The sequence below is a fragment of the Ochotona princeps genome, chromosome 17 (genome assembly GCF_030435755.1).
Source record: "Ochotona princeps isolate mOchPri1 chromosome 17, mOchPri1.hap1, whole genome shotgun sequence".
Classification (NCBI taxonomy): domain Eukaryota; kingdom Metazoa; phylum Chordata; class Mammalia; order Lagomorpha; family Ochotonidae; genus Ochotona; species Ochotona princeps.
The window spans coordinates 38,116,990-38,144,415 of record NC_080848.1 but is presented as its reverse complement, the minus strand read 5'-3'; the positions used below and the strand labels follow the sequence as shown (position 1 = coordinate 38,144,415).

At 54.9% G+C, this 27,426-nt stretch overlaps 1 protein-coding gene across 2 annotated transcripts in view; it reads right to left on the bottom strand.

Moving 5' to 3' along the window:
• The window catches only part of RPH3AL (rabphilin 3A like (without C2 domains)), a 107,328-nt gene that overhangs the window by 681 nt on the left and 79,221 nt on the right, over nt 1-27,426 (bottom strand). Inside the window, exons 6-9 of one of the 2 annotated variants that reach the window (XM_004594034.2) lie at nt 23,235-23,418; nt 3,250-3,366; nt 2,693-2,839; nt 726-1,373 (exon numbers count right to left, since the gene is read on the bottom strand). In XM_004594034.2, coding sequence (XP_004594091.2) covers nt 1,339-1,373; nt 2,693-2,839; nt 3,250-3,366; nt 23,235-23,418 — 483 coding nt within the window. In that variant the 3' untranslated portion in view covers nt 726-1,338. Of the gene's footprint in view, nt 1-725; nt 1,374-2,692; nt 2,840-3,249; nt 3,367-23,234; nt 23,419-27,426 lie in introns of those variants that run through there. The other variant, XM_058675814.1, reaches the window with a different exon arrangement.

Here is a 27,426-nt window from a genome sequence, read left to right as displayed (position 1 = left end):
CAGTGGATGGAAGTTCTCTTTCACTGTCCCTCTACCAGTCTGCCTTCCAAATAAATATTCAAAATCAAGTCTGCACATAGATGGTGTCATAATGTATTTATTCTTCTACCATCTGTTTCTTTGCTCAACATTGCTTATGAGAGTCATTTCTTTATTTTTATTTATTTGAAAAGCATTGAGAGACAGCAACTGGGCCAGCCCAAAGCTCATGTGGAAATTCAATTTGGGTCTCTCGTGTGGATGGTGGGGCCCTGAGTCCTGGGGCCATTGCCATTGCAGGAAGCTGGAGTCGAGAGCTGCACCTGAGTATCGAACCCAGGAACTCTGATATGGGATGCAGGCAGCCTGGCTGGCAGGCTGGCTTGTGTCTTCACCAGCAGCCTAACGCCTGCCCTCCCATTCTCCTTTGGGGAGGTGGTCTTGATCTGCCCACTGGCCAAGAGGTTTGTGGGCTCTCTGGACACCCTGAGGCCCAGCTCCCCGCTCCACTGCAGCATGGTGAGGGCTGCAGCAGGCCAATGGCACCGGTGCATCCCAGCACACAGGCAACCGCGATCTGCATCAGTGCAAAACCTACTTTTTATTGTTTTCACGCTAAAGCACAAGGTGTCCTAGGGTGGTGGTGAGGTCCTCTGCCATCTGCCAGGGGTCGGGGCTAAAGAACTGCAAGCTTGGCAAGAAGGTGGCAGGAAGGGGACGTGTGTGGATGCCCATGCATTCAGGCCTTCTCCAGAAGCATCTGTCTGCACTTTGAAGGATGGATTTTTCATGCTCCGCCAGACCCATGGAACAGAAGTGGATCGATCTCTTCAGGGAGCTCCGAGCTTGGCTAGGGCCGTGCTGAAGGTGGCTCTTCACCTGAGAACTTGTGTTGCTTGCCAGAACTGGGCCTGGCCCCTCAGGCTGCCAAAAGTGTGAGCCGGGGAGGGAGGCAGAGGCCTAGGCAAGGGCCAGGCTGCACGGGGAGTGCCCGGATGCCCTGTGTCTTCTTGCTGCTAACACAGATACAGAGAGAGCACATCTGAATGCATGGGAGGGCCCAAGTGCACTTACACATGGGATGGATGGGGGCGGGTGGAGGAGACAATAAATAAAGGCAGTGGCCGAGAGGCGCGGTCAGCGGGGGTGGGGGGGGGGTGTGCGTAAAGGCACTAGGAGGGGGCGCTGCTTCAGCCCCCAAATGCTGGTTTCCAGAGTCAGTAGGTCGTAGCCTATGGGGCTGCCGGTGAGGGCTCCCGCTTTTCTCCCTCTTTCTTGGGTTCTTCCACTGGCAAGTCTGCTCGGTGCACCAGGCTGTGCCTGGCCCAGGGCAGGCCGAAGGGAACTTGGGGGGCCGCGTCAGCAGCGGGGGGTGGCCCAGGTGTGCCTCTTGCCTTTGGAGGAGAGAGAAAAGCCACACGCAGTGAGCAGCTCATACATTTTTGGGAGTGGGGAGGCAGGCTCCTGGCTGTGATGGCCCCACACCTGCTGCCCAGTTCGCCAGCTGCTGCATGATGGCTGCCCAGAAGACGTGGCATGCACCCTGGGCTGGGGAGCCCACATTTAAGCCCCTCAACTGCTCTGGGCACACTGTTCACCCTGTGTGTGTGCATCTGCCCCATGGTCATCGTCCCTGGAGAACTCATGATGTAGGAGAAGTAAATGGATATGGGGACCTGGAACCTAGAGGCCAATCCTTTCTGAGTTGTGTCTTAAGTCCTCAAGTCTTTCTCTGCTCCATCCACGTGGCCTTTCCAACACCAGCCCTGATGGAGCAATTTTGTGACAGAGGAGCTGGCTGCACAGACTCCCTGCTAATGTATGAACTACGCCAAGTTCACATGGTGGCTACCAGTGGCAGAGCTGGGCCTGCCTGAGACCAAACACCCTCTGCAGGGAGCTTTAGGAGGCCAGAGGGGATGTTGCCCACTCCGCAGAGACCTGCTCTCTCCTGCCTCTGTGGAGGAGTTGGGAAGAACCAAGTGGAAGGCAGTGTATGGCTGCTAACTGCAGGCCCCCAGCTGCCCTGACGCACACGGGTGCCCATGGGTCCTTGGGCCAAGGAAGGGGCCTGTTCTGTACTTGTTTGGTTTTCTCTAGCTCAGCGGTGAGGAGCTCCCAGATGCCCGCCTCGCACCCCCTATTCAGCTGATGATCCTAGGCCCTAGGATGAGGAACCTGGGTGTTCCCACTTTTATTTCTTTGATCCTTATTTCCCACAATGGGGGCCAGAAACCTTCCAGCTACTCTGGCAACAGAACGAAAGGAAGCTGAACACTGGGGAGGCTGGGCAGGGGCTCTGTAATCAGTCCCCTGGGATGTGGGGCCAGCTTGGCTGGGCTCTGCCCAGGGTGCATTGATTTGGGTCCTCAAGTGCATGGTGGGCATCACAGCTCCCAGCCTGAGCTGGCCCACAACAGGGCTGCCTGGTGTACACAGCAGGGGCTCCCCCTGGGGAGTGGCTGGGACCCTCGGGATGACTGAGGGGGTCAACACAGAAGATGGCCGGCAGGGCTACTGTTGCCATGGCTGAGTGGGCAGAAATGATCGTTGCTTATTTTCAGCCCTGCCCCCCTCGGGTCACTGTCTGCAGGCATGGCCCTGTTTCAGTGCTTGGTTAACAGAGAGGCTGAGATGTCCCCTAGCACCCTGTGGTAGTGCGAGAAAGGGGGAGGGGAGGTACACGGGGATAAGGGAACAGCTTGGTACTCACCAGTGCCCCGTGGGTCAGCTTGGGTTGGAGCGCCTGCCTGAGGGTCTGTGACACTCGATCCGGTCTCACTGGCCAGGCTGCTCTGGCTCCCCGAGAGGTGGCTGGGGGTATGGGTGAGTTCCACCCTGGGGGAGTCCAAGCTTGTCCCTGTAAAAGACCCCGGGTGGGATTATAAGGCTATAACCAGGTGCACATTTTGGTTATCCCAGGGAGAGGTGAGGAGAGGCTAGCCAGAGCCCTTGCTAGCTCCCTTGACAGACCAGAGAAATCCTTGCACACCTCTGGCCGAGTCCTTCCTTGTCTCCTGGTCCTGCCAAGCCTGATTCTCACAGCTCTCCCAAGGTTGGAAGCTGCTGGGAGCTGCTCACAGGTGAGCCTGGATGAGACCCTGGTGAGCAGGCTGAGGGCACGGTGGCCCTGCTGGGTCTCCACCTTCACGCCCTTCACATGGGCTGCCCACCAGCCTAGCTAGTCCCAGGCTTGGGCTCCTTCCTCCTCCCTGAGCTCGGCCACTCCCTGGGGAGGCTGATGAAGCCCAGGAAGGCTGGCTCACCCACCTGATTTCCCTCCAGGGCTGTCTCCTTTCAAGTCCTTGACCCCAGGGCGTGGGAATCTGCCCTCCTGGCTGGAGGAACTGATGTCTTCGGAATCACTGTCACTGTCGCTGGAGACCACTGGAAGAGACAGACATCGGCACAGGAAGTCACCATCCCAGCCAGTGCCAGCAGGTGTCAGGGATGCAGCCGGACAGAGCAGGCCCTTCCGCCCACGGCTGGAGAAACAACACCCTGGCCTGGATGCTCTCTTCTGCCAGGGAGGTTGAGTCACGGGCAGAGGCAGCTGGGCCTTGGGCACCAGCAAGGAGGGCTCAACCCTGGGTCTCCTCCAGCCCCTGGCCATGGCCCATTCTCCCAGAGGCAGACCAGGGCCTTCTCACCAGGGCAAAAGCTGTTAAATGCTGTGCAGGCAGAGGTCTCTGAGGCAGGTACCAGGCCATGCCTCAGGGCAGTGGGTAGTGCCCTGCAGGACCTGTGAGGCAGCAAATGGCATTAGCCCATTTCACAGGTGAGAAAACCAAGGCATTTGCACAAGATGGACTGCCTCCAATGTCCATTCTCCTAACCCCTCGGACACCACGGGGAGACGGCAGGTCTGGGCTCTCATCCCGGTTCATCAGCACTAACACTTGGCTGGAGCTGGTCTCTGCAGAAACTCAGGCAGGGGCTTCCTTCTCCCCCTCAGCAGCATCGGGGTACAGCCCTCCCTGGCTACAGTCACGGGTTTCCCAAGAAACCAGCTCGGGGTAGAGAGCGGGTTGCTGCTCAGCAGGGTCAGCCTTGGCGTCTGGCCCCTTTCGGGTGCATACTCATGCCGCAAGATGCCCCCACTGCATGATGGCCCAGCAGGAGCCCCTTGCCAGGTGTAGCTGCTCAGCCTTGAGCTACCCATTCCAGAATGCAAGCCTCCTTCCTATCTAAACTTCCCTGCCCCATGTACTGTGTGCCAGTAACGCAAAACTGACAGCTGAAGTTGAGCCATGGGGACACAGGGCCAGAGCAGGGCCAGGGCAGGGCCAGGGAGCGTGCTCTAGCCGTAGGTTCCCACTGTCTCTGGACTAATGGATCATACAGCTTAGACCACACCACCCTTCAGCTGCTCTGTAGTATCCACGAGCATGGAAGCCTATATCCCTTGCTGAACTGCACAGCCTACACAGCCTCATGCGTGGGGCTGTGCCTGCCTGGCACCACCTGATTCAGCATGAGACGAGGAGCACTGTGGCCTGACCGCAGATCCTGTCTGTTTTCCGCTCCTTCCTCCTGTTTTTCCAGCCGTCCCGCCCACGGCGAATCCCACAGATTCTGCTAAGCAAGTCTGTCCTGTTAAGGCTTCCTGAAGTCTTGGTTTTAATGAAACAGCTCTGGCTCTTCTCATCAATTTCTGTAACATCTGGTTAAGTGACAGGATGAGAACCACAGGGCCGGCTTCCCGGGGAAGGCAGGGATCAGGCAGTGGCTGGCAGGTGTCTGCTGCACGGGTGGGGCCTGGAGGCACGGGGTCTGGGGTCTTCTGTAGGGAATACAGAATGCTGATGGTGGCGGCGGGAAGGCATTAGGAAGGACTGAGCTCTTTGCACCTGACATATGCTAGGTACTTAGCAAGCACCCTCTCGCTTGATTCCTTCAGCAGCCCTAAGCCGTAGGTACCCATCTGGTGGGAAAGGAGACAGAAAACCAAACCGTTCTCTACCAGTGTGGCTGATAGGTTCTGTCTCCTGGGTCCTGTCTGCATTCAAGCTCATCTAGCAACCGGGCAGGGGAAAGGGGAACTTCCATCCAGATCTAGAGCCTTCTAGATAATCCTTTCGAGTTAGGACATTTTTCAGCTTGGGAGATGGGTTCGGTCACAGGTCACAGAACCAAGCGCCCAAGAGGCTGGGACTGACTCCGTGCTTCTGGAGTCGGCAGCCGGGACACAGCAGGTATTTCATGGAGGTCCAACGATGACTGTGTACCTCGGGTCTTGCCAATGTCACCACCTACATGGTCCTGCATCAGCTGCCTCCTCACTACTGTTACTGTCATTGCTGTCGCTGGCCTTGCTCGGTTCAAGGCCTCAATTCCTAACTGGGACATCTGTGCTGACAATCCTCCTCCCCATCGTGGCCCCTGCCACTTCTTCCTCTGCTCAGCCAGCAACCCCAGTGAGTCCCCTCTCCCCCACATCTCCTGCAGAGCCAAAACCTGCCCTCTGTCTCCTTCTCTAGTCCCACCCAATCCCCTTACTTATCTCACCTGATCATCACCTCTTCTGAGAAGCCTTCCCCAGTGTCCAGGCCCTGGCTGGCGGAAGGTTCGGTACACCCCGCACCCACTGCGGTCTGCTCTCTGCCCACTCATCTGTTTCCCAATCAGGCCATGAGGATCCTTGGGCAGACAGGAACCAAATGCCACCCAGGAATGAGGCCACAGGGGTCCCCTCCCTGGAGACCCAGCACCAGGGTGGCCACCGTTGTCTGTGCTGCCTGTCACTGCCCACCACAGGCTTCCATCAGCCCTGCCTGCCACAAGGAGCCTTTTTGTGATGAGGTTTTTTATGATGAGCTCTGAAGAGGCAGGGGTGAGGGGAGGCTGTGACCTGGGTGCCCCCTTGGCAGGTGCCTGAGCCCCCCGATGCACTCCATGGCTGCTCTGTGGGTCCTGACTCAGTGGCCTTGGCCGTGACCCTTCTGCAAGGCCGGTCCCTGTGGCGTCAGCGGGACGAGCGCTTACGTGGCTTTGACTCATCCCTGGCTGACTAAACACCAACCTGTGGGTCCCTAGACAAAGGGGGAGGAGGCGGCTGGTGGCAGGGACACCTCCAGACCCTGGAGTAGAAAGGGGGAACCAGAGCTGGTGGCCCCAGAGCGGCCAGGTGGCTGGCTTACAATGGCTGTGGTGGGACAGCAACTTCATGCCAGCTTTCCTGTGGCTTGGGCAGGACTGTTCACAGGCGACTGTGTGACCCTGATTTGTGTATCTCGCCTCGTGGGGCTGGCACACACGAACCACATCACACAGGAACTCCAGGGTGTTGATGGCATCCAGAGGTGAGGTGAGGCTGCCAGCCCGCTCAGTGCCCCAGGGTGCCTCGCTGGATGGGGTGGGGGTGGGGGTGGGAGGTAGACGGAGGGAAACAAGAGATCTGCCCTGGGAGCAGGCAGCGGGCTTGTCCTCTGTCTCTGGTTACAGGCCGCAGAAGTCATGGCCAGGGATGGGGGCATGTGGCCTGCCTGGCACAGCCCCAGGTCCCATTCCTAACGCAACCTCCCCTTCCCCTGGAAAACAAGAATCACAGTATGGCAACAACAGCCCGTGCCCAGGTTCGGCACATCTGTCCCAGGGAAAGGGACACCCTGAGAGGCCCCTTCAATCGCAGTCACAGCTTCTTCCAGCTGTGGAGGCAGTCACTGCTTCTTCCTCACCCAACATGTCGTCATAAAGCCCAAACCCTGGCTAAGGTGCCATGTGGCTGCCGCCCTGAAACTTCTGGGTCTGTCAGCCAAGCTTTTAGGCCGTACTCCTCCACCCTCCACACGGCAGCTTGTGTGCCTGCAGGCTGGTGTCTTCTTCTTTTTTTTTTTTCCTTTCCTTTAACTCCCTGAAGCCTGAGTCTGGGATGGCTCTGCGAGGAGCGCTTGTATTCTGCCCACGCCTTATTTTCCGGGTTGGAGATGGGAAAACCCCAGGGGACTGTCCTCGTAGCCTTCCAGAGAAGAACACATTAGGTGGAATGGGTGGACCCGGGTGTGAGGGCGGACTGAGGGAGTCTCCTCCCGCTGCTCTCCCTCCATTGTGGCTTGAGCTCCCTGACCCCTGGTGGGAGCTGCAGCACCCAGAGACCTTGCCATCACATCTCCGCAGGGCTGCCCTCTTCTGCCAGGCACTTGGCCCCGTGCCAGCCTCTCTCTAATCTCTGGGGACAAGCTAGCTTCTTCTCCCCCTGCCCGGCTCTCACTCTTGGATGGATTTGCAATCTGTCACCATGGAAACCCAGAGTTTTAGGTGCATGAAGCTGGGGGTGGGGGGAAGCGGGGGGAGGAATGATCCTTTTTGCTGAGTCTTTCCTGACTGCTTCAAAGGACAGCTGCTGCCCCGTGGCCGTGGCCTACCTGGGATGGTCCAGGCATCAGTGGGATATGGCTGCAGGGTCCTACGGGGCTGTGTTGGGGCCTGGAAGAGCTGCTCCCAGGCCTACTTGGCCACCACTTCTTCTAAAATATTTGTATTGATTGACTAAAAGACAAAGTTAGAGAGGAGGAGGGAGGGAGGGAGGGAAGGAGGGAGGGATGAAGGCAGGGGAAGAGAAAGAAAGAGAGAGAGAGAAAGAGAGATCTAGCTGCTGGTATACTCCCCAAATGGCTGCAATGACTAGGGCTGGGTCAGGTTGAAGCCAGGAACCCAGAGCTTCTTCTGGGTCTCCCATGCGGGTGCAGGACCCCAAGGCCTTGGGTTAGCACCTGCTGCTTTCTCAGGCCATTAGCAGATAGCTGGACTGGAAGTAGAGTAGGACTCAAACCAGCACCCATATGGATGCTAACATTGCAAGTGGAGCCTAGCCTGCAGTGCCACAATGAGAACCCCTATTTATTGATTTGTAAAGCAGAGTTACAGAAAGAAAGACAGATTTTCTATCCATTGGTTTACTCAATGGCCTCAATGGCTGTGGTTGCATTAAACCAAAGCCAGGAGCCTGGAACTCCATCTAGTCTCTCAGGTGAGACTAGGATGGAGTTTGGGCCATCCTCTGTTGCTTTCTCAAGCCACAAGCAGGGAGCTGGATGGGAAGTAGAGCAGCTGGGACTCCACCCAGTGTTCTTAAGAGATGGGGCTGCATTACAATGCCCCAACTCTCCCTAGCGTTAAAAAAAAAATCTATTTGATAAAAAGAGAGGTTGACTTCCATTTGCTGGTTCATCCCCCACAATGCTTGGTTTGGGCCAGGCTGAACCCAGGAGCCCAAATCTCCATCCAGGTCTCCTATGTGGGTGGCAGGGACCCAAGTTCTTGGGCATCTTTCACTGTTTTCCCATGAGCATTAGCAGAGCTGGACTGGAAGTGGAGCATTTGGGACTTGAACTAACTGGTGCTCATAATGGCTACCAGTACCACAAGCAACACTTAACGACAATGCTGACTCCCGCTTCTGGAACCTGGAGCATCTCTCCAGGCTGATCCAGCTGCCATGTCAGGTGAATCCTGCGAAGCAACTCTTGGGAACCTCTCCCACCCAACGCCTCTCCCTGGTGCAGAGGTGGGGAAACGCCCCTCTGGACTACTGACCAGGGTCCTGCCTGGCAGAGGCGCAGCAGGCAGCTGGTGAGCCACGGCTGCTCTGCTGGAAGACTCTCAGAGCCTCTAGAAATTACAGCATCAAAGAGGAAGAGAGATATTTTCAGCGAACATTCAGCCAAGGCAAAGCAGATGGTGGAAAATTTTACACACTAAAAACAAAAAAAATTTTTTTTTTAAAGTAAAGGAGAGAATGATAAGGCCCTGGAGAATGCACAGACATTGTTAATTAGCCTTCCCGGGCCACCAGGCTACATGGCAGCCGAGTTGTTCCCGAGGGGACCACTATCACCTGCACACAGGGCTGGGGCTCTGCCTTGGGAGCAGGGTGGTGTGAAGAGGAGCTGCTCTGAATCAGACATGCTTGGGTGTGTCCCCTGGTGGCCACTTCCAGGCTGAGGGGCCAGCATCTTTTCTTCCCTGTGTGCTCAGGGGTCTCACCTCTGAAATGGGCAGGAGGAGGGGCTGGGAGCATTCAGAAGTGACACAGAGTGTCCAGTGAGAGGCGTGAGAACGGGTGCTAGGCTGACCCCTAGGGTTCACCATGTCCAGTGGCTGGGCCAGTCACCCAGGGAGTGGCGGCGACTTCTTCTGAGGGAACATGGCAGCAGGGATGGTGTCCCAGTGGCTTGTCACAGGAAGGCGAGAGCCCGGGCTGGCCCCTGTGGCCACACAGAGTCAGGGGTTGGAAGCCAGACCTGCCCACGGCCAGGATCATGGCTCCTCCACCATACTTCCCATGTACTGCTCCTGCGGGACGCCTGGCCCTCCAGGCAGTGCACCCCCTGTACTTTGCCGGGGACCCCTTCATGGCTGACCTGCAGGTCATGGTATGGGAGACAGACTTCCCTGTTGCTGGCAACAACTGCTTTAGCCCTCCTGAACCTCAGTCTTCTCATCTAGAAGATGGAGACAAAACCAACTCCAAGAGGAGTAAAGCCAGGGAGAGTGAAATGCTCTTCTAGTCGACAAGGCCATATCCTGGCCTGGACTCAGCGTGATGGTCCAGTGGCTAAATCCTCACCTCGCATGTACCAGGATCCAGATAGGCACCAGTTTGTGTCCTGGCTGCTCCATGTCCCTTCCAGTTCCCTGCTTGTGGCCTGGGAAAGCAAATGAGATGGCCCAAGGCCTTGAGACCCTGCACCCGCATGGGAGACCAGCAAGAGGCTTCCTTTCTTCAGATCAGCTCAGCTCTGGCCATTGTGGCCAAGGGGGAGTGAGCCAGTGGAACGGAAGATCTTTTTCTCTGTCTCTCCTTCTCTCTGTAAGTCTGCCTTTCCAATAAAAAGGGCCACCCATCTGTACCACCTAAAGTCAGAATCCGATTTACGCCCTTAGCAACCTATTCACAGAGGTCTCTGTGGACGTCCCCTCGGCCCAGGCTGACTCTTCTCCCAGTTTGGGCGCTGCCAGGCATTGCCTCAGTTTCTCCAACTGTACCATTTCTCACCATGCTCATGGCCATGTGTTTGTCGCTGTCTGAGCTCCTGTAGGGCCTCGGGGTATCTTGGAGTGGGGTGGGGGGCCCAGCACTGCACAGCCAGTAGCACCTCAAGGTGTTCAACAAGGTGCTGGCCGTGGGAGCCCCTTAGCCACTTCCGTCCACAGAAGGGCTGGGCTTTCCTCCAGGCAGGATGGTGCCCGTCCCAGCCTGCCCTGGGAGGGATGTCGAGGGACTCTGGGCAGCTGCTGCCAGTGGCCTTGGCCCAGCAAGCAAGGGGATGCTGAGTGGGGAGGGGGGAGGGGCAGCGAAGACTGGTTGCCATGGACACTGGATATGGGCCCTGGGGGACAGTACTGCTCACACTGAGCCTGCTCCTGTGGGAGATGGAGGGGGAGAAGATGCAAGCTTTTCCTTTGGCTCTGAAGCTTCTTCCAGGGTCTGGACAGCAGGGATATGACCCCAAGGCCCAGCCTGAACACCAGGGGATGGTGTTCCTAACAGAGCCTGGAGCTGGAGACATGGGTGGGTTGATGCTCTTTACTGGTTACCACTCTGACCACCCTGGCCACATGGCCACAGGAGTCCCCGGGAGGGCTGGGAAAGGCTGTGGCGTCTGAGGAGGCATCAGTGGGCAGCCCAGGCCGAGCAGAGAGCCCAGGGTTTCCAGGGCTGCTAACTCATTCACCACCTGTGTAAACAGACCCCCTCCTTGGGGCTCACAGACACAGGAGACAGTGGATGACAATGAATCCAAACCACACAGCCTGGAGCTGCGACTCTGCGACCTACAGCACTGGCTGCTTTCTCTACCACTCGGCACCGAGGCCCAAATCTGTCCCTTTACTCACACAACCCAGGCAGCAAACGGAGCCAGTTGGAACAGCAGCCACAGGAGGCCACAGCTGAGCACTTGTCTGCATTTCTCCCAGCAGGTCTCATGGGAGGCATGGGAAACCATGCAGTACCCACTCTGCCCCTTGCCTCTGCCTTTAAAATTAAGAAAAATGAAAGAAATTTTGGGATTGGCGGCTGGTGATGTAGTGCAGTGGGCTAAGCTTCCATCTACAATGCCAGAACCCCACTGGTTCGAATCACAGCTGCTCCACTTCCCATCCAGTTCCCTGCTAATGGCCTAGGATAGCATGGATGGCCCAAGGACACATGAGAGATCAGGAGGAAGCTCCTGGCTCCTGGCTCCAGCCCAGCTTAGTTTCAGACATTGTAGCCATTTGGGATGTGAACCTGTGGATGGAGGCTGTCTCTTCTCTCTTGCTCTCCTCTGTAACTATGACTTTCAAATAGCAACAGATAATCTTTATTTTGTTATGTTTTTTTTTTAAATTATTTCTTTTTTATTGGAAAAGCAGATTTACAGAGAGAAGGAGACACAGAGAGAAAGATCTTCCATTTGCTGGTTCAATCCCCAGTGGTCACAATTGTCTGGAGCTGAGCCAATCCAAAGCCAGAAGCCAGGAGCTTTTTCGGGTCTCCTACGTGTGTGCAGGGACCCAAGGCTTTGGGCCATCCTTGACTGCTTTTCCAGGCCACAGGCAAGGAGGTGGATGGGAAGTGGAACAACCAGAACAAGAGCTGGTGCCCACATGGGATCCCAGCTCTTGGAGACAGAGGATGAGCTAGTTGAGCCAATGCATTAGCCCCATATGAAAAAATTATTTATTTGAAATGCAGCGTTAACAAAGAGAGGAAGAAAGAAGAAGAGAGATCTTCCATCAGCTGGTTCACTTTTCAAATGAATGAAATAGTCAGAGCTGAGCTGATTGAAGCTAAGAGGCAGGAGCTTCTTCTGGATCTCCCATATGGGTGCAGGGAGATCTGCTGCTTTCCTAGGCCACAAGCAGGCAGCTGGGACACAAACTGGCACCCATAAGGGATGCCTGTGTTGCAAACAGCAGCTTAGTCCTCTGTGGCTGCACCAGCCCCTCGCTCAGGTTCCTGACCCAGGCTGCACAACTCCACTTTGGAAACCTGTGTTGGGACAGAGATGGTGCAGACGGCCCCGGGCTCCGTGTGAAGCAGGCCCTTCCCTGCCCCATGTGTCTCTACGCGTGTCTGGCAACTTTTTTTTTTTTTTTTAAAAAAACCACTTACTTTTCTTTATTGGAAAGACAAATTTACAGAGAAAAAGAGATATAGAGATTAAAATCTTCGTCCTCGGATTCTCTCTCTAAGCAATCTCAACACTGGAACTGAGCCGACCCAAAGACAGGAGCTTCTTCCAGGTCTCCCACATAGGTGTAGGGTTCCAAGGCTTTGGGCCATCCTCTACAGCTTTCCCAGGCCACAAGCATGTCTGGCAACTTCTATTATCACTATTTAAGACACTCTTCTAGCTCCCTAGGGTGAGAGTGCCCATGTAGGGTGCAAAATGAACGGACACAGGAAGGGGATAATTAACCCGGGACAGGACTTTGCGAGGAAGACTTGGTCGATTCACAAGCACTTAGTGGGTGAGGGTTTATCCCAAGCCCGCGGTACAGGATACGCCTGGAACACATGTGCATGCTTCGCAGAGATAGGGCCGGTCTCCCCAGGAGCGAGAGGAGAGCCTTCACTCATGCCTAAGCTTCCTCACTCAAGTTCTATTCCCCGGCAGCGGGAACAGCAAGCAGCAACGGGGCTGGTCTTGTGGCGCACCTTAAGCCACCATTTGTGACAACCAGCATCCCTGTTCAAGCTTTGGATGCTTCGCTTCCAACTTCCAAGGACTCTTGGGCTCCTGCACCCATGTGGGAGACCTGGGCGAGGCTCCTGGCTTCCTGGTTTTGGCCTGGCCCAGCCCCAGACATTGAGATTATTTGGGGAATCAACAAGTGGGTGGAGGTTTCACTCCCTCTCTTTTTGTGAATCTGTGTTTCAGATAATTCAATCTATAAAACAAAAACACAAACCAAAAACCAAAAACCAAAACCAAAACCAAAAACAAGAAAATAAGATATGAAGGCAAGAACAAAGGGATCTTACGTTCCAGCCCTTATGCCCTGCTCAGGAGAAGCCAGTGAGAAGGGACTCCTAACACCAAGGCCGACCCTGAGTCCCACTCAAACAGGAGCCTGGTCAGGGCTGCTCCTCTGAGCCCTCTCTGCTGAGGCTGTGGAGGTGCATAGGCGCCATGGGCCAGGGTCTAGGGTCTGGGGTCAGGAACAGAGCAAAGCCAAGTGGGTGGAAATCCTTTGTCTATCCAGAGGCAGGCTCACTTCTGCTGCAATAGGCGTCCCTACTGGTCTACCCTTCCACCTGCTCTTGCTGTGGGGACCTGGAAAAGGAAACACTCAGGGCATGCCAACATGGAGGGGTGTGTACTGCAACTAAACAAATAGCACTAGCCTGGCATGAGGGGAGGAATCCTACTTCAACCCCGAGGGCCCGTACCAGCCAACCTTGGTGGTTTTTCAATAAGAAACCAGAATATTCTAAACAAAACGAGAATTCTCCACAACCCCCAAAAGTGGACAAGCGACACAAACCAGATCGAGCTGTGACAAACCCACTTGGGTCCATCTCACAGGCAAGTGTCAGGGCCTCTGAGGGCGGGCAGTGTCCTCTACCCACACACACGGGATTGCTCCAGGGGCTGTGGGCAGTCAGCACCAGCTGCTGTGACCGATGCTGGGATGTAGGGAGGTAGCCGGGCCCCTGGATGCTCTCTGGCTAGGACAGGAGGAAGGGACAGGAGGAAGGTGGCCAGGCGACAGCTGGCTCTGGGCAGTGAGTGATCCTGTCTGAAAATAAAACATTCTACAATCCACAACTGCGGCTCATTAAGAATGAATGGCTCTCCTGGTATAAATAGCTTGCTGTGTTAAGAAGCCAGGAAACAGCATATGCGTTTGATGGAGAAACGGCCGCCACGCAACCGCTTATTAACTCAGGCGGCTGCGGCTTGGTGCTAACGAGACAGAGGTCTGGGGCTTGGAGCCCAGGAGGGCTGCATGGCTTTCCTAGTCCCTGGCCTGGGCATGCATGGCCCTGTCCTTGTCCAGGCCCTGGGGTGGGACGGGATCCAACTGGATGCACAGTGAGCCCAGCCTGTTTTCTATCCACAGGATCTCCACATCTCCACTGTAATACCTGGCCCCTGCCGGCAAAAGGACACCCCTTGCCCCACTTGGGTACAAATTCACCGTTCCATGTTTGGGTGGCTCCTGGCCCCTGTCCTGTCCCAGCTCTGTTGGGGAAAGTAGACCTAAGTGGCCTTGCCATCAGTTACACTGACTCTGAGTGAGAGGACGCCAGGGAAGAGAGAGAGAAAGATCCCATCCCGAGCATGGGGGAGGGTCTGGGAGCAGGTGCTGAGCCTGAAGTCCAGGCTGCTGAGTCGGCACTGGGAGGGAACATAGCAGCCCCAGGCACAAGCAGCTGTGACTGCCGCTGCAGCTCCGCGTGACCCTCCCACTAAAGCCAGCAAGACTCCTGCTCCAGCCAGCCCTGATGGGCTCTGTTCTAGTCCCCAGCCCCCTATTCATCCCCAGGGTACGTTGGAAGGGGAAAAACCAGAGTGAGGGTAGTCCTCTGGGCAAAGGCTTTCTTCACCGCACATTCTCCGGGAACCGTGTGGGCTGGGGTGCAAAAGGCTGGGCCCTCTTGGCTCAGCCCGGAAGCTACATGACCTGGAGCAGAGGTGCCCCTCCTCATCCATCACGAGTCAGTTCCGCTGCCCATAGCTGCCCTGTCAGTGCCAAATAGGATCATGGCCATGAGTCAGAGCACTCTGGTGAGGCCAGTGCAGGATGGGATGACCTGGCTTCTCCTGGGGTGGTAGGGTGGTGGTAGTGGAGGAAGAAGATGGATAGGCTTTGGGGGGTGGGGCATGGATCTGACTGCAAGGGCAGCCCTGTGGGGCCTCTGCAGCTGAGACCAACCAGCCTGCTCAAGGGGAAGAGCAGCCTTAAGGTTGCTTCTTCTTGGCTGCAGCCAGGAGAAGAGTTGAGGATTTTAAAGAAAGTTAAGATCTTCTGAACCAGGAAGGTGACCTGGAGCACAGCTGAAACCCTGAGGTCCTGTTTTCACTTGGAGCTTGAAGGGGCCCAGGGAATTATGATGGTTCAAGGCAGCAGGTAAGGGGGTGCTGACCCTGGTAATAGGGACTGCTAGTGGGGGTGGGGAAGAATGGAGGCTTAGGCCTCAGGCAATGGCCTCCTAGCGCAGGAAGCTCAAGGCAGCTGCATGTATCTGCACCCCAGCCCGGGGCCTCCTGACTTTGGCCATCTCTAAGACACAGGTAGGGGGATCTGTGATCAGGGCTCTTCAGGGTCTATGGTGGAAGACCAAGTGGGGAGCCCCCAAAAGCCAGCTAAGTCACAGGCAGTGATGAAGCAATAGGCTCTGGGCCTGCTGGCCAGCCACAGTCTCCCAGGGAGTGGCAGGTATGGCAAAGTCATGATCCACTAGGAGTCTGGTCTTTCAGTTCCTGTCATACACAGGAGGGAGCCACGGAAATGCTTGCCCACAGGAAAGGAAAGACACACATGCTATGAAGTGAGCCCAGGGCCATGCCACTTCTGCACACATAGAGGCGGCTGCAGATCAGCCACATCCTGCTCAGTGTCCTGGGCACTGGGGGACAGAGAAGCATCAAGCCCTAGAACAACCCTTGCATGCAATGCTGTCTGACAGAAAAGGTCATTCTGTGGCTCTGCTGCAAAACTGGTGTGACGCCCAGGACAGTGGATGTCCCTGGAGGGCTGGTCCAGCGCTGGCCTGTTGCTATCAGGAAGCCTGCAGAAACCAAATGATTGGCTTCCAGACTCCTTATACATGTTCTCCTTTTCTTTACATCAATAGCAGGAGCTGTCGCTACCATCTTGTGACCATGAGAGAAAGACCAAGAACTGTGACATCTCTGTCCTGATGTTGCTGAGACGGATGTTGGACCAAAGCTACAGTTGCCTTACCCTAAGCTTCCTAGATCAGGAAAGAAAGAAAAAAAAAAAGCAACCAATGGAACCTCTCATTTCCAAATGTGCCAGGTTGACAAGGCAGCTCCTGACCCCCATCCCAGCACACCTCTGGGCACAGACCCAGGGTGGGAATCCAGCTCGAAGGAAAGAAACCTGTAATGGGGTGGGCCTTGCTCCTAAGGGGATGTGGTTCAAGAGCCCTCAGTTCTGCTAATGTCGCAGGGGAGCAGAGGCTGATGGGTAGCTGAATAAATGTGGAACAGCGATGTGCATGCGCTCCACTCTGCAGATGTTGCCCAGTCCAACCCTGGGGCCCACTGCCTGCAGGGACTCAGGCCGTGCTGCACCCCACTCCTCACCCCAGACACCAGGCATTCCCGGGCCTGCAACTGAGTCTGCAGGCAAACCCTTGACCAACAGCAACACCTAGGATCCGGAGGGAGGAAGATGAGAGTGACCTCAGGAAACAGGCCCACCTGTCCTAGGTGTCAGCTAAGTCACAGGCAGTGATGTTACCAGAGCTGTCACCAGCTCTCCTGGAGGCCACAGGCAGGAAAGCGCAGCTTTCTACCCCTCCCGTGACACTTTATGGTGATTATTGCCACTTAGATCTTTATCTGTAATGTGCTTCTGGATAGGCACAGAAGGGGACTGAAATCTAATTATAGCAGCTCCAGTTATTAAATAATTCTGCTGCTTGCCCATTAAAATGAAGAGCTGTTTGTCCTATAGGTTCTCGGAGCTATTCTGACTATGGTGCTCTACTTTCCTATCGATTCATTCCATAATAAATAAGCTCTTCTTCAACTTCCTTATGCATTTTTAAACTGACATCTAACTCACATCCAGTAAGACCCGCCCTTCACATCCAGCAACTTGCAGGGCAGTTCTGAGGCTGGGTAGGTCTCAGCATTACCTAGCTGCAGGATACCTCCATCACCTCCAAAGAAAACCCCACACCTGTCAGCAGTCTTCCCTTCTGTCTGTCCCCTGCCCCATGCCTTCATGGACTTGGCCATCTGCACACTGTGCCCACATGGAACTGGTCAGCAGGAGGCCTCTATGTCCGGCTATTTTTGCTCAGTGAAATGTCAAGACCATCCACGGACCAACATGCCCCAGCCAGGCCTTCCCTTTCCGGCTGCACGCTGTCCCGCTGTGTGAGGCTGTTTGTCCCTGCAGCTGCCGGACATCCTGGGTGGTTTCTGTCCTCTGGCTAGCGACTATGATTGCTTTGTACATCTGCACCCTTGCGGAATTTCAAACATATCATCTCATTCATTTCTTTCAAATGTATCTCACAGCAACTGTGACAATGCTTCAGAAAGTTTGTGGAAAATGGTATCAAAAGGTAAGTTGAAGAGCTGGTGTTGCCTGCAATGCTGGCTTCCCATATGGGTGTTAACTTGAGTCCTGGCTATTCCTCTTTCGATTCAGCTCCCTGCTCACGGCCTGAGAAGGCAGCAGAGAATGATCCAAGTGTTTGGGGCCTGCCACCCGCATAGGAGACCTGGATGGAACTGATGGCTCCAAGCCTTGGCCTGACTCAACCCTGGCTATTGAGACTGCTTGGGTAGTGAACCAGTGGATGGAAGATCTCTCTCTCTCTCCCTCTGTAACTCTGCCTTTTAAGATTTTTTTTTTTTTTACAGATAAGTTTAGGGGTGGGCATTTAGTAGTTAAGTTGCTGGTTGGGACCCCCACATCTCATATTAGGTTCAGGTCCCAGCTCCACTCCTAATTCCAGCACACCCTGGCAGCAGCAGGGGATGGCTCAAGCACATGTGTTCCTGCTGTCCTTGTGGGAGACCTGGGTTAGGTTCCTGGCTTCTGGCTCTGACTTGTTCTGCCGCAGCTAACGAGGGCATCTGGAGGCAGTGTAGCAGATGGCACCTCTCTTTGTCCTTGTTTCTCTCTCTCTCTTTAAAAAAAAATATGGTTTGGTACCCCCAAATCTTGAAATCCAGGCATATTGTAGGGTCTTCAAAGAGTTTATGAAAATTCATACTGTGAAAAAATATGCATGTATGTTGATGTTTTCTGTAACATATTATCTTTTTAATTCCATTTTCCAAGAATCTTTTGAAAGATTGGTATGCTCCCTGGTTTGGGAAGAGCTGGATTTTCTCCTGCCTTTCTGGACTGTCTGATTTTTGCTGTTTGCTGGCACCATGGACAGTGGAATGCTATCCCCGCAGAGCTCCATGTGGAGGCTCTGATACCCCACCGCTGCTCCACAGGGTGAGGGGGTCTCTAAGGAAGCCGGTCCTCTCCTGTGCACACGGCCAGGGAACTGACCTCACCAGCGCCACCCTGCCAGGCTTCCCTTGCACCTCCGGCCTGCAGTCAGGGAGAGAAGGAAGTTCCGCTGTGGTGAGCATGAGCCACGCGTGGGATTTCGCTTTGCAGCTGCCAGGACCAGCTAGGACGGCACCACGTGTGCTCTTGTTCGCACGTTGTTCCTATAGTTCTTCAACTCTGTTCCAGGCATTCCCTGATTTCTGTTGTGATTAAACATGGAATTTTCTGTTTCCTCTTGCAGTCAGCCAGGATAGAGCCTGACATCTTCAAATCGATTTATCTTGTGCTGTGTCAGTTCCTACATTTTCCTGGGAATCCTGCTTTGAGCAGGATCTGTGATGTTTTCTTGGGATTCAATCACATCATCTATAAATGAGGATTTCTTTGCTTTTCTTCCAATATTAAGGTGAGCTTCCTTTCTTAGCCTTATCACACTGTTACAAACAAAAAAATCAAAACCCAAACCAGAACAAACCCCCAAACCATTGCTGAGTGGAGCTGCTGTGGGGGAGGGGCAGTCCTGACCTGTATCTGGAGTCAGAGCTTTATCAGGATGGTGCTTGCTGCTAGAATTTTTTCCTTTTGGCAGTTTTTACTATTGATGGTTTCTTTTTACTCTCATCTTTATTATTATTAATTATTGCTATTGGAAAGGCAGATACACAGAGAAGAGATACACAGAGAAAGATCTGTTCGCTGGGTTCACTCCCCAAGTGGCCGCAGTGACCGGAACTGAGCATAACTGAAGCCAGGAGCCAGGAGTTTCTTCCAGGTCTCCCACTGGGTGCAGGATCCCAAGGGTTTGGGCCGTCCTCAACTGCTTTCCCAGGCCACAAGCAGGGAGCTGGGTTTGAAGTGGAGCAGCTAGGACACGAACTGGTGCCTATATGGGATTTCAGTGTATGCAAGACAAGGACTTCAGCCACTAGTCTACAGCACTGGGCCCTTTACTCTCATTTTAATTGAACTTTCTTATTTAGCAGAATTTTGGGGGGGAGGCATTTTGGGGTGAGGAAGACATGCCAAAGCAAGACAGGCAACTTAGAAGCAAAAGAAGATACACCTGACTTCATGGAAAAAAGAACCTGCTTGAATGGCCAGAGATATGACAACCAGGATTAAAATCAAACCAGTGGAGAGTGGAAAGAAGGAGAAAGATGCCTTCAGCCCATCTAGTGTGCCCAAGGGACACCAAGAAGTCTAGACACAGATAGTGATTCTAAGAAATGAGCAGGGGATCTGAACAGATTAGTTTTAAAGGAGGGAAGTGAAATCATCAGTGGATAATCAATGCAGGGAGAGACACTTGTGTGCGGGCTCTGTCCAGTATCCCGACCAGAATTCTAGGACTCACTGACACAGTCGGCATGGGCAGCCTTGCTGGCATGAGCAACTGCACTTGTTTTGAGTACAGCCTGGCATCATCTACTGAAATTCAGAACATGTGGGACTGGTGTTGTGGGGTCAGTAGGTTAAGCGGCCACTTGTAATGTTGGCATCACTTATCAGAGCACTGGTCTTAAGTATAGGCTGTTCCACTTCTTCTTTTTTAAAAAAGATTTATTTATTTTATTACAAAGTTAGATATACAGAGAGGAGGAGAGACAGAGAGGAAGATCTTCCGTCCGATGATTCACTCCCCAAGTGAGCCGCAACGGCCGGTGCTGCACCGATCCGAAGCCAGGAACCTGAAACCTCCTCCAGGTCTCCCACACAGGTGCAAGGTCCCAACGCTTTGGGCCGTCCTCGACTGCTTTCCCAGGCCACAAGCAGGGAGCTGGATGGGAAGTGGAGCTTCTGGGATTAGAACCGGCGCCCATATGGGATCCCGGGGCGTTCAAGGTGAGGACTTTAGCCACTAGGCCATGCTGCCGGGCCCTGTTTCACTTTTGATTCAGCTCCCCGTCAGGCACCTGGGAAAGCAGCATGTGATAGCCCAAGTGCCTGGGTTCCTGCAATCCACATGGAAGGCCCAGATGACGTTCTGGGCTCCTAGCTTTAGCCTGGCCCACCCTCAGCCATGGCGGTCATCTGGGGAGTGACTGTCTCTGTTCTCTTCCTTCTTTCACTAATCTTAAAATTCACACACATATACACATACACAACCATAATCACCCTCCGGAAACCTACCTCACAGAAGGAGGTGCATTGTGAAGGAACATTAAGTTATGCCCCAGAAGACATGTCAGCAAAAGATGACCCAACTACTTGGGCCCCTGCACCCATGTGGGAGAACTGGAAGAAGCTCCTGGCACCTGGCTTTGGCCTTGCCCAGTCCTGGCTGTTGCAGCCATTTGGGGAGTGAACCAGCAGACATAAGATCTCTCTCTTTGTCTCTTCTCCTGTTTCTGTAACCCTGCCTTTCAAATAAACAAACAAACAAGTAACCCTACAAAATGCATCTCACTGCAGACATGTCCACCGCCACTGCGGGGAGGTGGTAACTCCCCATCCTCGGGTCTAGAGGCACACTCGCCTTGTGACACTCCAACTTGCAGTGGCAGAGCAGGCAGAGAAACTCCACACATGCCCCTGTTCCCGAGCCCAGCTGCAAGTGTTTGTAGAGGAGAAGTTGGCAAGTGGGACAGAGCTTCACTTCTCATGCAGTGCTCATTTTCTGTGCTAAAATGCATCATGTTTTCTTAGGTAATTACAAATTATCAGAGAGTTTTGAGGAGGGAGGAAAGGAGGCACCTCAGCAGCAACGACACGCTCATTTGGCTGTTCTGGATTGTTAAGCTCTCAGCACACACAGAACACTTGGGGCTGGGCTGGCAGGAGTTGCTGGGAGCAGCAGGTGCAGCGCCCAAGAGCACAGTGAGAGGGACAAGAAAAGAGAAACGTTCCATGTTGGTGGCAGGGCCAAGGTGGGGGTATCTCAAGGGAACAGGGTGGTGCCAACAGCCTCCTAGGCAACCCTAGGGGTACACCCAGCAGACCCTGGCCCTAGAAGAGGCTGCTGACTAGGTAAGCCTCTCCAAATTTTTCTGTCCTGTACTGTGTGCGTGTGTGTGTGTGTGTATGCACACTGGTTCCATGCCACTCTCCTGTACCCTGTCCATGTGGTGCTGCTGGCCTGGTAGCTAAGCCGGGCTAGTATTCAGCTTTGTGTGAGCTGCCCATCTGCATGGACACCATGGGGGATGTCCATGTCCCACACCACAGTGGATGAATATGAGTCCCGACTCCACTTGCGATCCCAGCTTCAATCTGATATGCACCCTTTGGGGTCAGCAGGTGCATGGGTACCAGCCACGAGTTTCTGGCTCTCAGCTTGGCCTGGCCTGGTTAAGTGAACTTGCAGATGGAAATTGTGTCAGTCACATACTCCATCTCTCAATTAAACAAACCAATTAATTGGTTGATTTTTAAGATGAGCATGTGGCCAGCATGGCTGCGCAGGGACAGGCACGCCTCTGTTCTCTGTAGCCTTGGTGGTGGTTCCCTTGAGATAGAGCTTGTCTGTGTCACCTGCCACTTCCACCCATGGCCCTGGTCACTCCCAAGGTTAGTCCTGCCCACTCCTGCTACTATCACCACATCTACCCTCAGAGCGAGGTCAAGTTTATAGGACAGGGCCTCCTTGCAATCCAACCTCAACTCAAACCAGGTTAACAAATAATCCCTATTCCAAATGTTCTGTGGTATGGTCTCACCGCCACAAAATGACAGGGCCAAGGGCATAGTGAAGAGACTGCCTGCCTGTATCTATTCATGTGTATGCATGCACACGTGCCAGCCCACCTGTGAGCACATGTGTGTACATGTCTGCCTGTCCGTTTGTGCCTGCAAGCATGTGCACATGTTTGTGCTGACCTGGAGCTGTCGGGGCAGTGACAGCTTCGTGGGCTGGGGCAGGGCTGCAGCTGCCCACCCAGGCCTCAGGCCTCCCCTCTCCCCTCTGGAAGCCATGCATGTTACCACCACTAGCAGCCCCTGCTTGTTTCCCAGCCACAGTGACCTCCTCCCCGAGTCTGAGGGACACACAGTGCTGGCAGGGCTCTTGGAGAACAAAGTCCCAGCTTTGAGGGTGGATAGGGGACAGTGTAGATGGCAGTCACCTCCCCAACAAACTGCTGGTTGCCACCAGGGACTGGCCAGCCCACAGTGCCCACCATGGGCTGGTGTCTAAGCAGGGTGGGCTCTCCTCACTGTCAATCTCTCTCTGCCCTGCCCACCCCCAGCAGCAGCTCCGTGACCCCGACAGCATGGGCAGATGAGCTGCAGGAGTCAGGGTCAACTGCTGAGGATGGACAGCAAGGGGCAGGGCCTGTGCTGTCGGGGGGAGGGGTGGTCTGTTGGACCCCCTGAAGTGCACTGTTGGACAATTTCCCATTCTTATAATGAACATGCATTGCCTTTGTACTAAGAGAAGCAGCAAATGACATAAAGGCAGCCAGATGTCAGAGGGATGCGGCTATTGGCAAGCCACCTGCCAGGTCCAGCAGGGCGCTCCAGAATGCATCCACAATGGGATTACTGAGTTTACTTTAGCTCAAAAGATACAGGGCACATGCCCAAGTTTTTCATAAAACACATGACCACGAACCTTTGGGAACCCCAGCAAGAAGGCCATTCTCAGAAGGAACTGCTCAGTCGATGGCCTCATGAGCCCCTCTTGGGCTGAAGGAATTCCCCACCATCCAACTGAGGGCAAGGGCTAGCCACCCACCAGTGGAGGACATCCACCCCAGTTCTCAGAGCTCATACCAGCCTGGACCACCCACCTCACCCCCTGAAGCTGCACTGAGGCTGAGATCTTGGAACAAACACACGCGCGTGCACACACACACACACACACAGCAAGGGCCAGCGAAGGCACCAAGTACTGTGGTCACCTGTATCACCAGCCACACCCACCAGCACAGCCATGCCCAGGGAACCCAGAAGCCCTCCCTGTCCTGCGGCCAGTGTGGGGGAAGCCAAGGCACGTGGTACAGGGCCCAGGGCTGGCAGACATAGCCCCACGTTGGGGTCCTGATGGCCATGCCTGCAGCCGACAGTGACGTCAGGGGTGTTCCAGGAGCGACAGCATGCAATCTTACCTCTCCCTCGGGCCCATGTGTAGACGCGGGGGTTCTCCGTACTTCCAGGCTCTGGCTCCACTGGCTCCACAGGCTCCACAGGCAGAGGGCGGAAGTGGGGGTCATCCGCCCGGCCAGGGGTCTTCAGAGGCAAGATGTATTTGGGTAGCCCTTTGTAGAACCAGGCCCCTGACCTCTTCCAGACCTGAGTGGGGGAGAGACCTGTTCAGAGCACAGCCCCATGCTTCTCCTGCCCCGAGAGCTATGTAACCAAATGTGTCTCCCCTTGTTACAGGTCCCATTCTGTCCTCTCTCTATCAGGGGAGATGGGCCACAGAGCTGGATGTGGGGATGGGGTCCAGCTACACCTCCTGACCAAGGACCTCACAGGGGCTGGAAAGTGAGGCGTGCATCCCATGTGCTCACAGTGCTTTAACGGCAGCCCCTTCCTCTCCTGTCCCTGCTGCAAAGCATGCTACCCAATGGGAAACGGTGATGCAAACTGCCCGCCACTGCCATCTCTGAGCACCTTGACTTGGAGTCTCAGAGCCCTCAACATCCATCCCTGCCCATCCCTGATCCTCTCCTAAAACCACAGGTGTTGCAAAGCCCAGGAGCAGGCACAGGGCACTGTGGCGTTTCCACGACTATGCCTTACCTCATCTGCACCCGTTTAGTGGCCCAGGCCTGAAGCTGCAGATGGGACAGCTCAGCCCAAACACCCTTAGGGAGCCCACCTGGCACCCACCAGGCATCCACCAGGCACCAAGGACCACGGCCCCGGCTTCTCAGCTGCTCTAACCCCTTCCACCAGGCCACCCCCCTTCCCACTCGCTCACGTTTGTCATCCCCCTTAGGAGAGGGCTTGGAAGTGGCCATAGGGCTGCTGGCTGAAGTCTCACTGCCCAGCTCCTGGCCAACAGGCTCCTCTAGCCTCTTCTTGGCCTTGGTTCTGCCAAGGCCCTTGGCACCCCAGGATCACCCTCCTTGACCCCTACAGATCCCTGGGGATTCTCAGAGCCCAAGCAGGCATAGACATTCATCCATCCCTTGAAAGAGATGACTTCAGGGTGGGGAACTAGTGAGAAGGCACCTTCAAGTCTGAGCAGACCCCAGGAGGTTGAGGACACCCACCCTTGCCCTGGGCAGGGCTGATGGGGCAGAAGGGGCTCCAAGTGTAGAGCATGCAGCCCCCTGGGGTCTTGGTGAGTCCCTCTGGACCTGGCTCAGCCCGGCAGACCCAAGACCCCTCTGTGCTGCCCTCCTACAGAAGGCAGCAGCAGCTTCTGTCTGTGTCCACTGAGTGGCCTTGAGTGAGCCATGTGATTTCTCTGAGGCTGGTGGGGAAGCTGTCCAGAGAAGCTGCTGAGAAAGTCGGAATACTCTAGGCATGGGGCCTGTGTGCCCCAGAAGCTAGGGCAGAGCCACAGGGAGCTTAGGGAGGAGCCAGGCCGGCTGCACAAGCTCTTCCCTGAGGGTTTCTCGGGGGAGACAAACTATACAGCAGGTGCAAAGAGGATGGTCCCACCAGAGAAATCCTCCCCCCATGAAAACTCAGGGAGGCTGACACAAGGGCACTAAACTGCAAGGAGTCCCATGGAGGTGACATGTTCTGTGCTGTGTGGTGGGGAGGTGGAGGTGGGAAGGAATGGTGACACCTTTTCAAAGAGGAGGTAGCCTCCCGCCCCCCAGCTCAGCTTAGGTATCCAGGGATACAAGGAAGAGCGGGAACAAGGTGGGAACCTAGAATGCTCACAGCCCCAAGGCCAGGTGCGGATTAGCTGCTCAGCAGATGAGACATGGGTCAGCACTGCCTCCTCCAGGACAAATGGGAACAGCGTGGTCTGAGTGTTTGTCCCCACCAATGTTCCCAGAGCAACTCAACCCTCAAGTTCACATGCACAGTGGGGCCTCTGGCAGGGAATGAGGATTCCATGGGGTGCAGGGGTGGGGCCCCAGGACAGCATCAGGTGCTTGGCAGGTACGGGAAGAGAGGACCCAGCCAACCCACTCACTCCTTGCTGCGCAAGGCAGGCATCACAGCTTTGGGACTTCCCAGCCTCAGGTACTGGGAGCTAAGTCAATTCTGTTCCCAGTCAATGACCCTGTCTCCGATACTTTGTGATAGCAGCAGCCAATGGGTCAGGACTGTCACGTGTCACGACAGTCACGTGTCACGGCATTCATTCTTTCCTCGCCCCCAGAGGCACAGTGACAATGGTTCTTTCAGAGGGTCTGCTATGGTCCCCACTTTCCAGATGGGAAGGCTGAGGTTCCAACAGGTTCAGCCACCTTGCCCCAAACCAGGGTACCATCTACTGGCCTCCACTCAGCCCTGGAGGTCCCCAAACCTCACTCCAGCAGCCTACAGATACAAAGCAGCCGCTCACGGAACTGTGGTTGAATGGTGACCTGGTGCTAGGTCTGAGAGATCAGACGAGGTACCCAGGCTCCACGCAGTCTCAGCCCTGCCCTGGGTATGCCAGCTCCTGTCCTCTGTGAGCTGGAGCCCGGGACATCATTGGGGTGGGGGCCCCACCACTGCCCCCTAAGCTTCAGCCCTGCTGTGGTAACTGTTTTGTCTGCTTTTTTTCCCCCTGAGCAACACACTCACAGCAGACAAAATCAGGACGATTAAAAAAAATGTTAAAGAAACCTCGGGTCACTCCCAACACAGCCCTGCTTGGCACAGGGGTGGGCATTCTCACATGCCTGGGCAGCCACACAATGGATTTTCTATGGATTTTTTTTCTCCCCTTGGGAAATAGGAACGTGCAGGTGTGACCTGTTCTATGTGACTTGGCAGTACCTCATAGGATCCGCTCCACTGCGGTCTTGACTTCTAGGTACTTCACAGGAACATGCCGTCAAAAGATAGGTTTATTTTGGTATACACCATTCCTGATATCCATGCAGTTTTTCCATGACACTTACTTCCAAAAACTCTGCAGATGCCCTTGGTGACCCTTATTTCACTTAGCAAAGTTTTGCCTTCAAATTTCGTCTGTGCTGCAACATGTACCAGAACTTTCCTTTGGGGGCTAAAATATGTTCCACTGTGGGTAGAGACCACATTTTGTTGTATGTTCACCCATCAGTGGACATCTGGGCTGCTACCTTTGGATTGTGCCTCTTTTCTTAATGAGAGAGAGAGAGAGTGAGCTCCCATCTGATGGTTCATTATTCAAATGCCTGCAATGGTGGGGGCTGTGCAAGCTGAAGACAGGAGCCAGGAACTTGACCTAGGTCTCCCACGTAGGTGGCAGGGAACCAACGACCAGGCCATCTCCAGCTGCCGGTAGAGGGTTAGTTCAGTGAAGTGCTCCCTGCTCCTCTTCCTCCCTCCTCCCTCATCTCCCGCACACCAGACCCTGGGCCCCATGCTTCAGTCTCTCCTCTTGATGTAACAGTACACCTCTATCCCTTCCACTTAACAGTGCAAATCAGAACATATGCTTGGGAAGACGACACTGCTAGTGTCCCAGTCGGTGGGGTATTCAGCCCCCTCACCTTACCCAGATCACCCCAGCAGCAGGACCACCCCCCCTCTCCAGGCCTGCCAGGCTGCGGGTCTCCCCGGAGTGTGGTGGGTGTGGCCACAGCAGACCACAGGACCCACCATCCCAGCTGAGTTCCCTGTCTGGATCCTCTAGTCTGTGTTTCTCTCCCACTGGCACTGGAGCCCAGGTTGAAAGCAGGATGGCTGGCCCTGCCGCCCAGAATGGCCAGTGAGTCCCTGCGTCAGGCAGATGGAGTGCACAGGTGTACCCCCAGGGTGGCAGCTGTGCCATGCAGATGCACACACACGCACGGTCAGTACTCTGGAAAATGCCTTCCATGTGGGTGCGCCGGCCTAGGGTGGCAAGGAGCTTGGGCCCAGCTGGGCCGAGCTCTAAGCCCTTCCCCCATGCCAGTCTGTGCACAGCCCTGACCTTCTCTTGTTCGGCCACCCACCCCCACCCTGCAGGCCGTTTGACAGGATCTTCCCAACAATCACATGACTTCCTTGTGCATCTGGACCCATCCCTTTTGGCTAGGCATCGCCCATTTCCACCTTGTCCCTGGGAAGAGCGTGGGAAAAGGCCTGCGTGAGAGTAAACCCCCATCTGACACAGCCCCACACTGCTGTGATGAGGCTGGCCACACAGTCGCCTTGGAGATGCCATTTACCGAGAAGGGGCCCTCAGGGCGGCCGCATTGCTGGCAGGTGCTT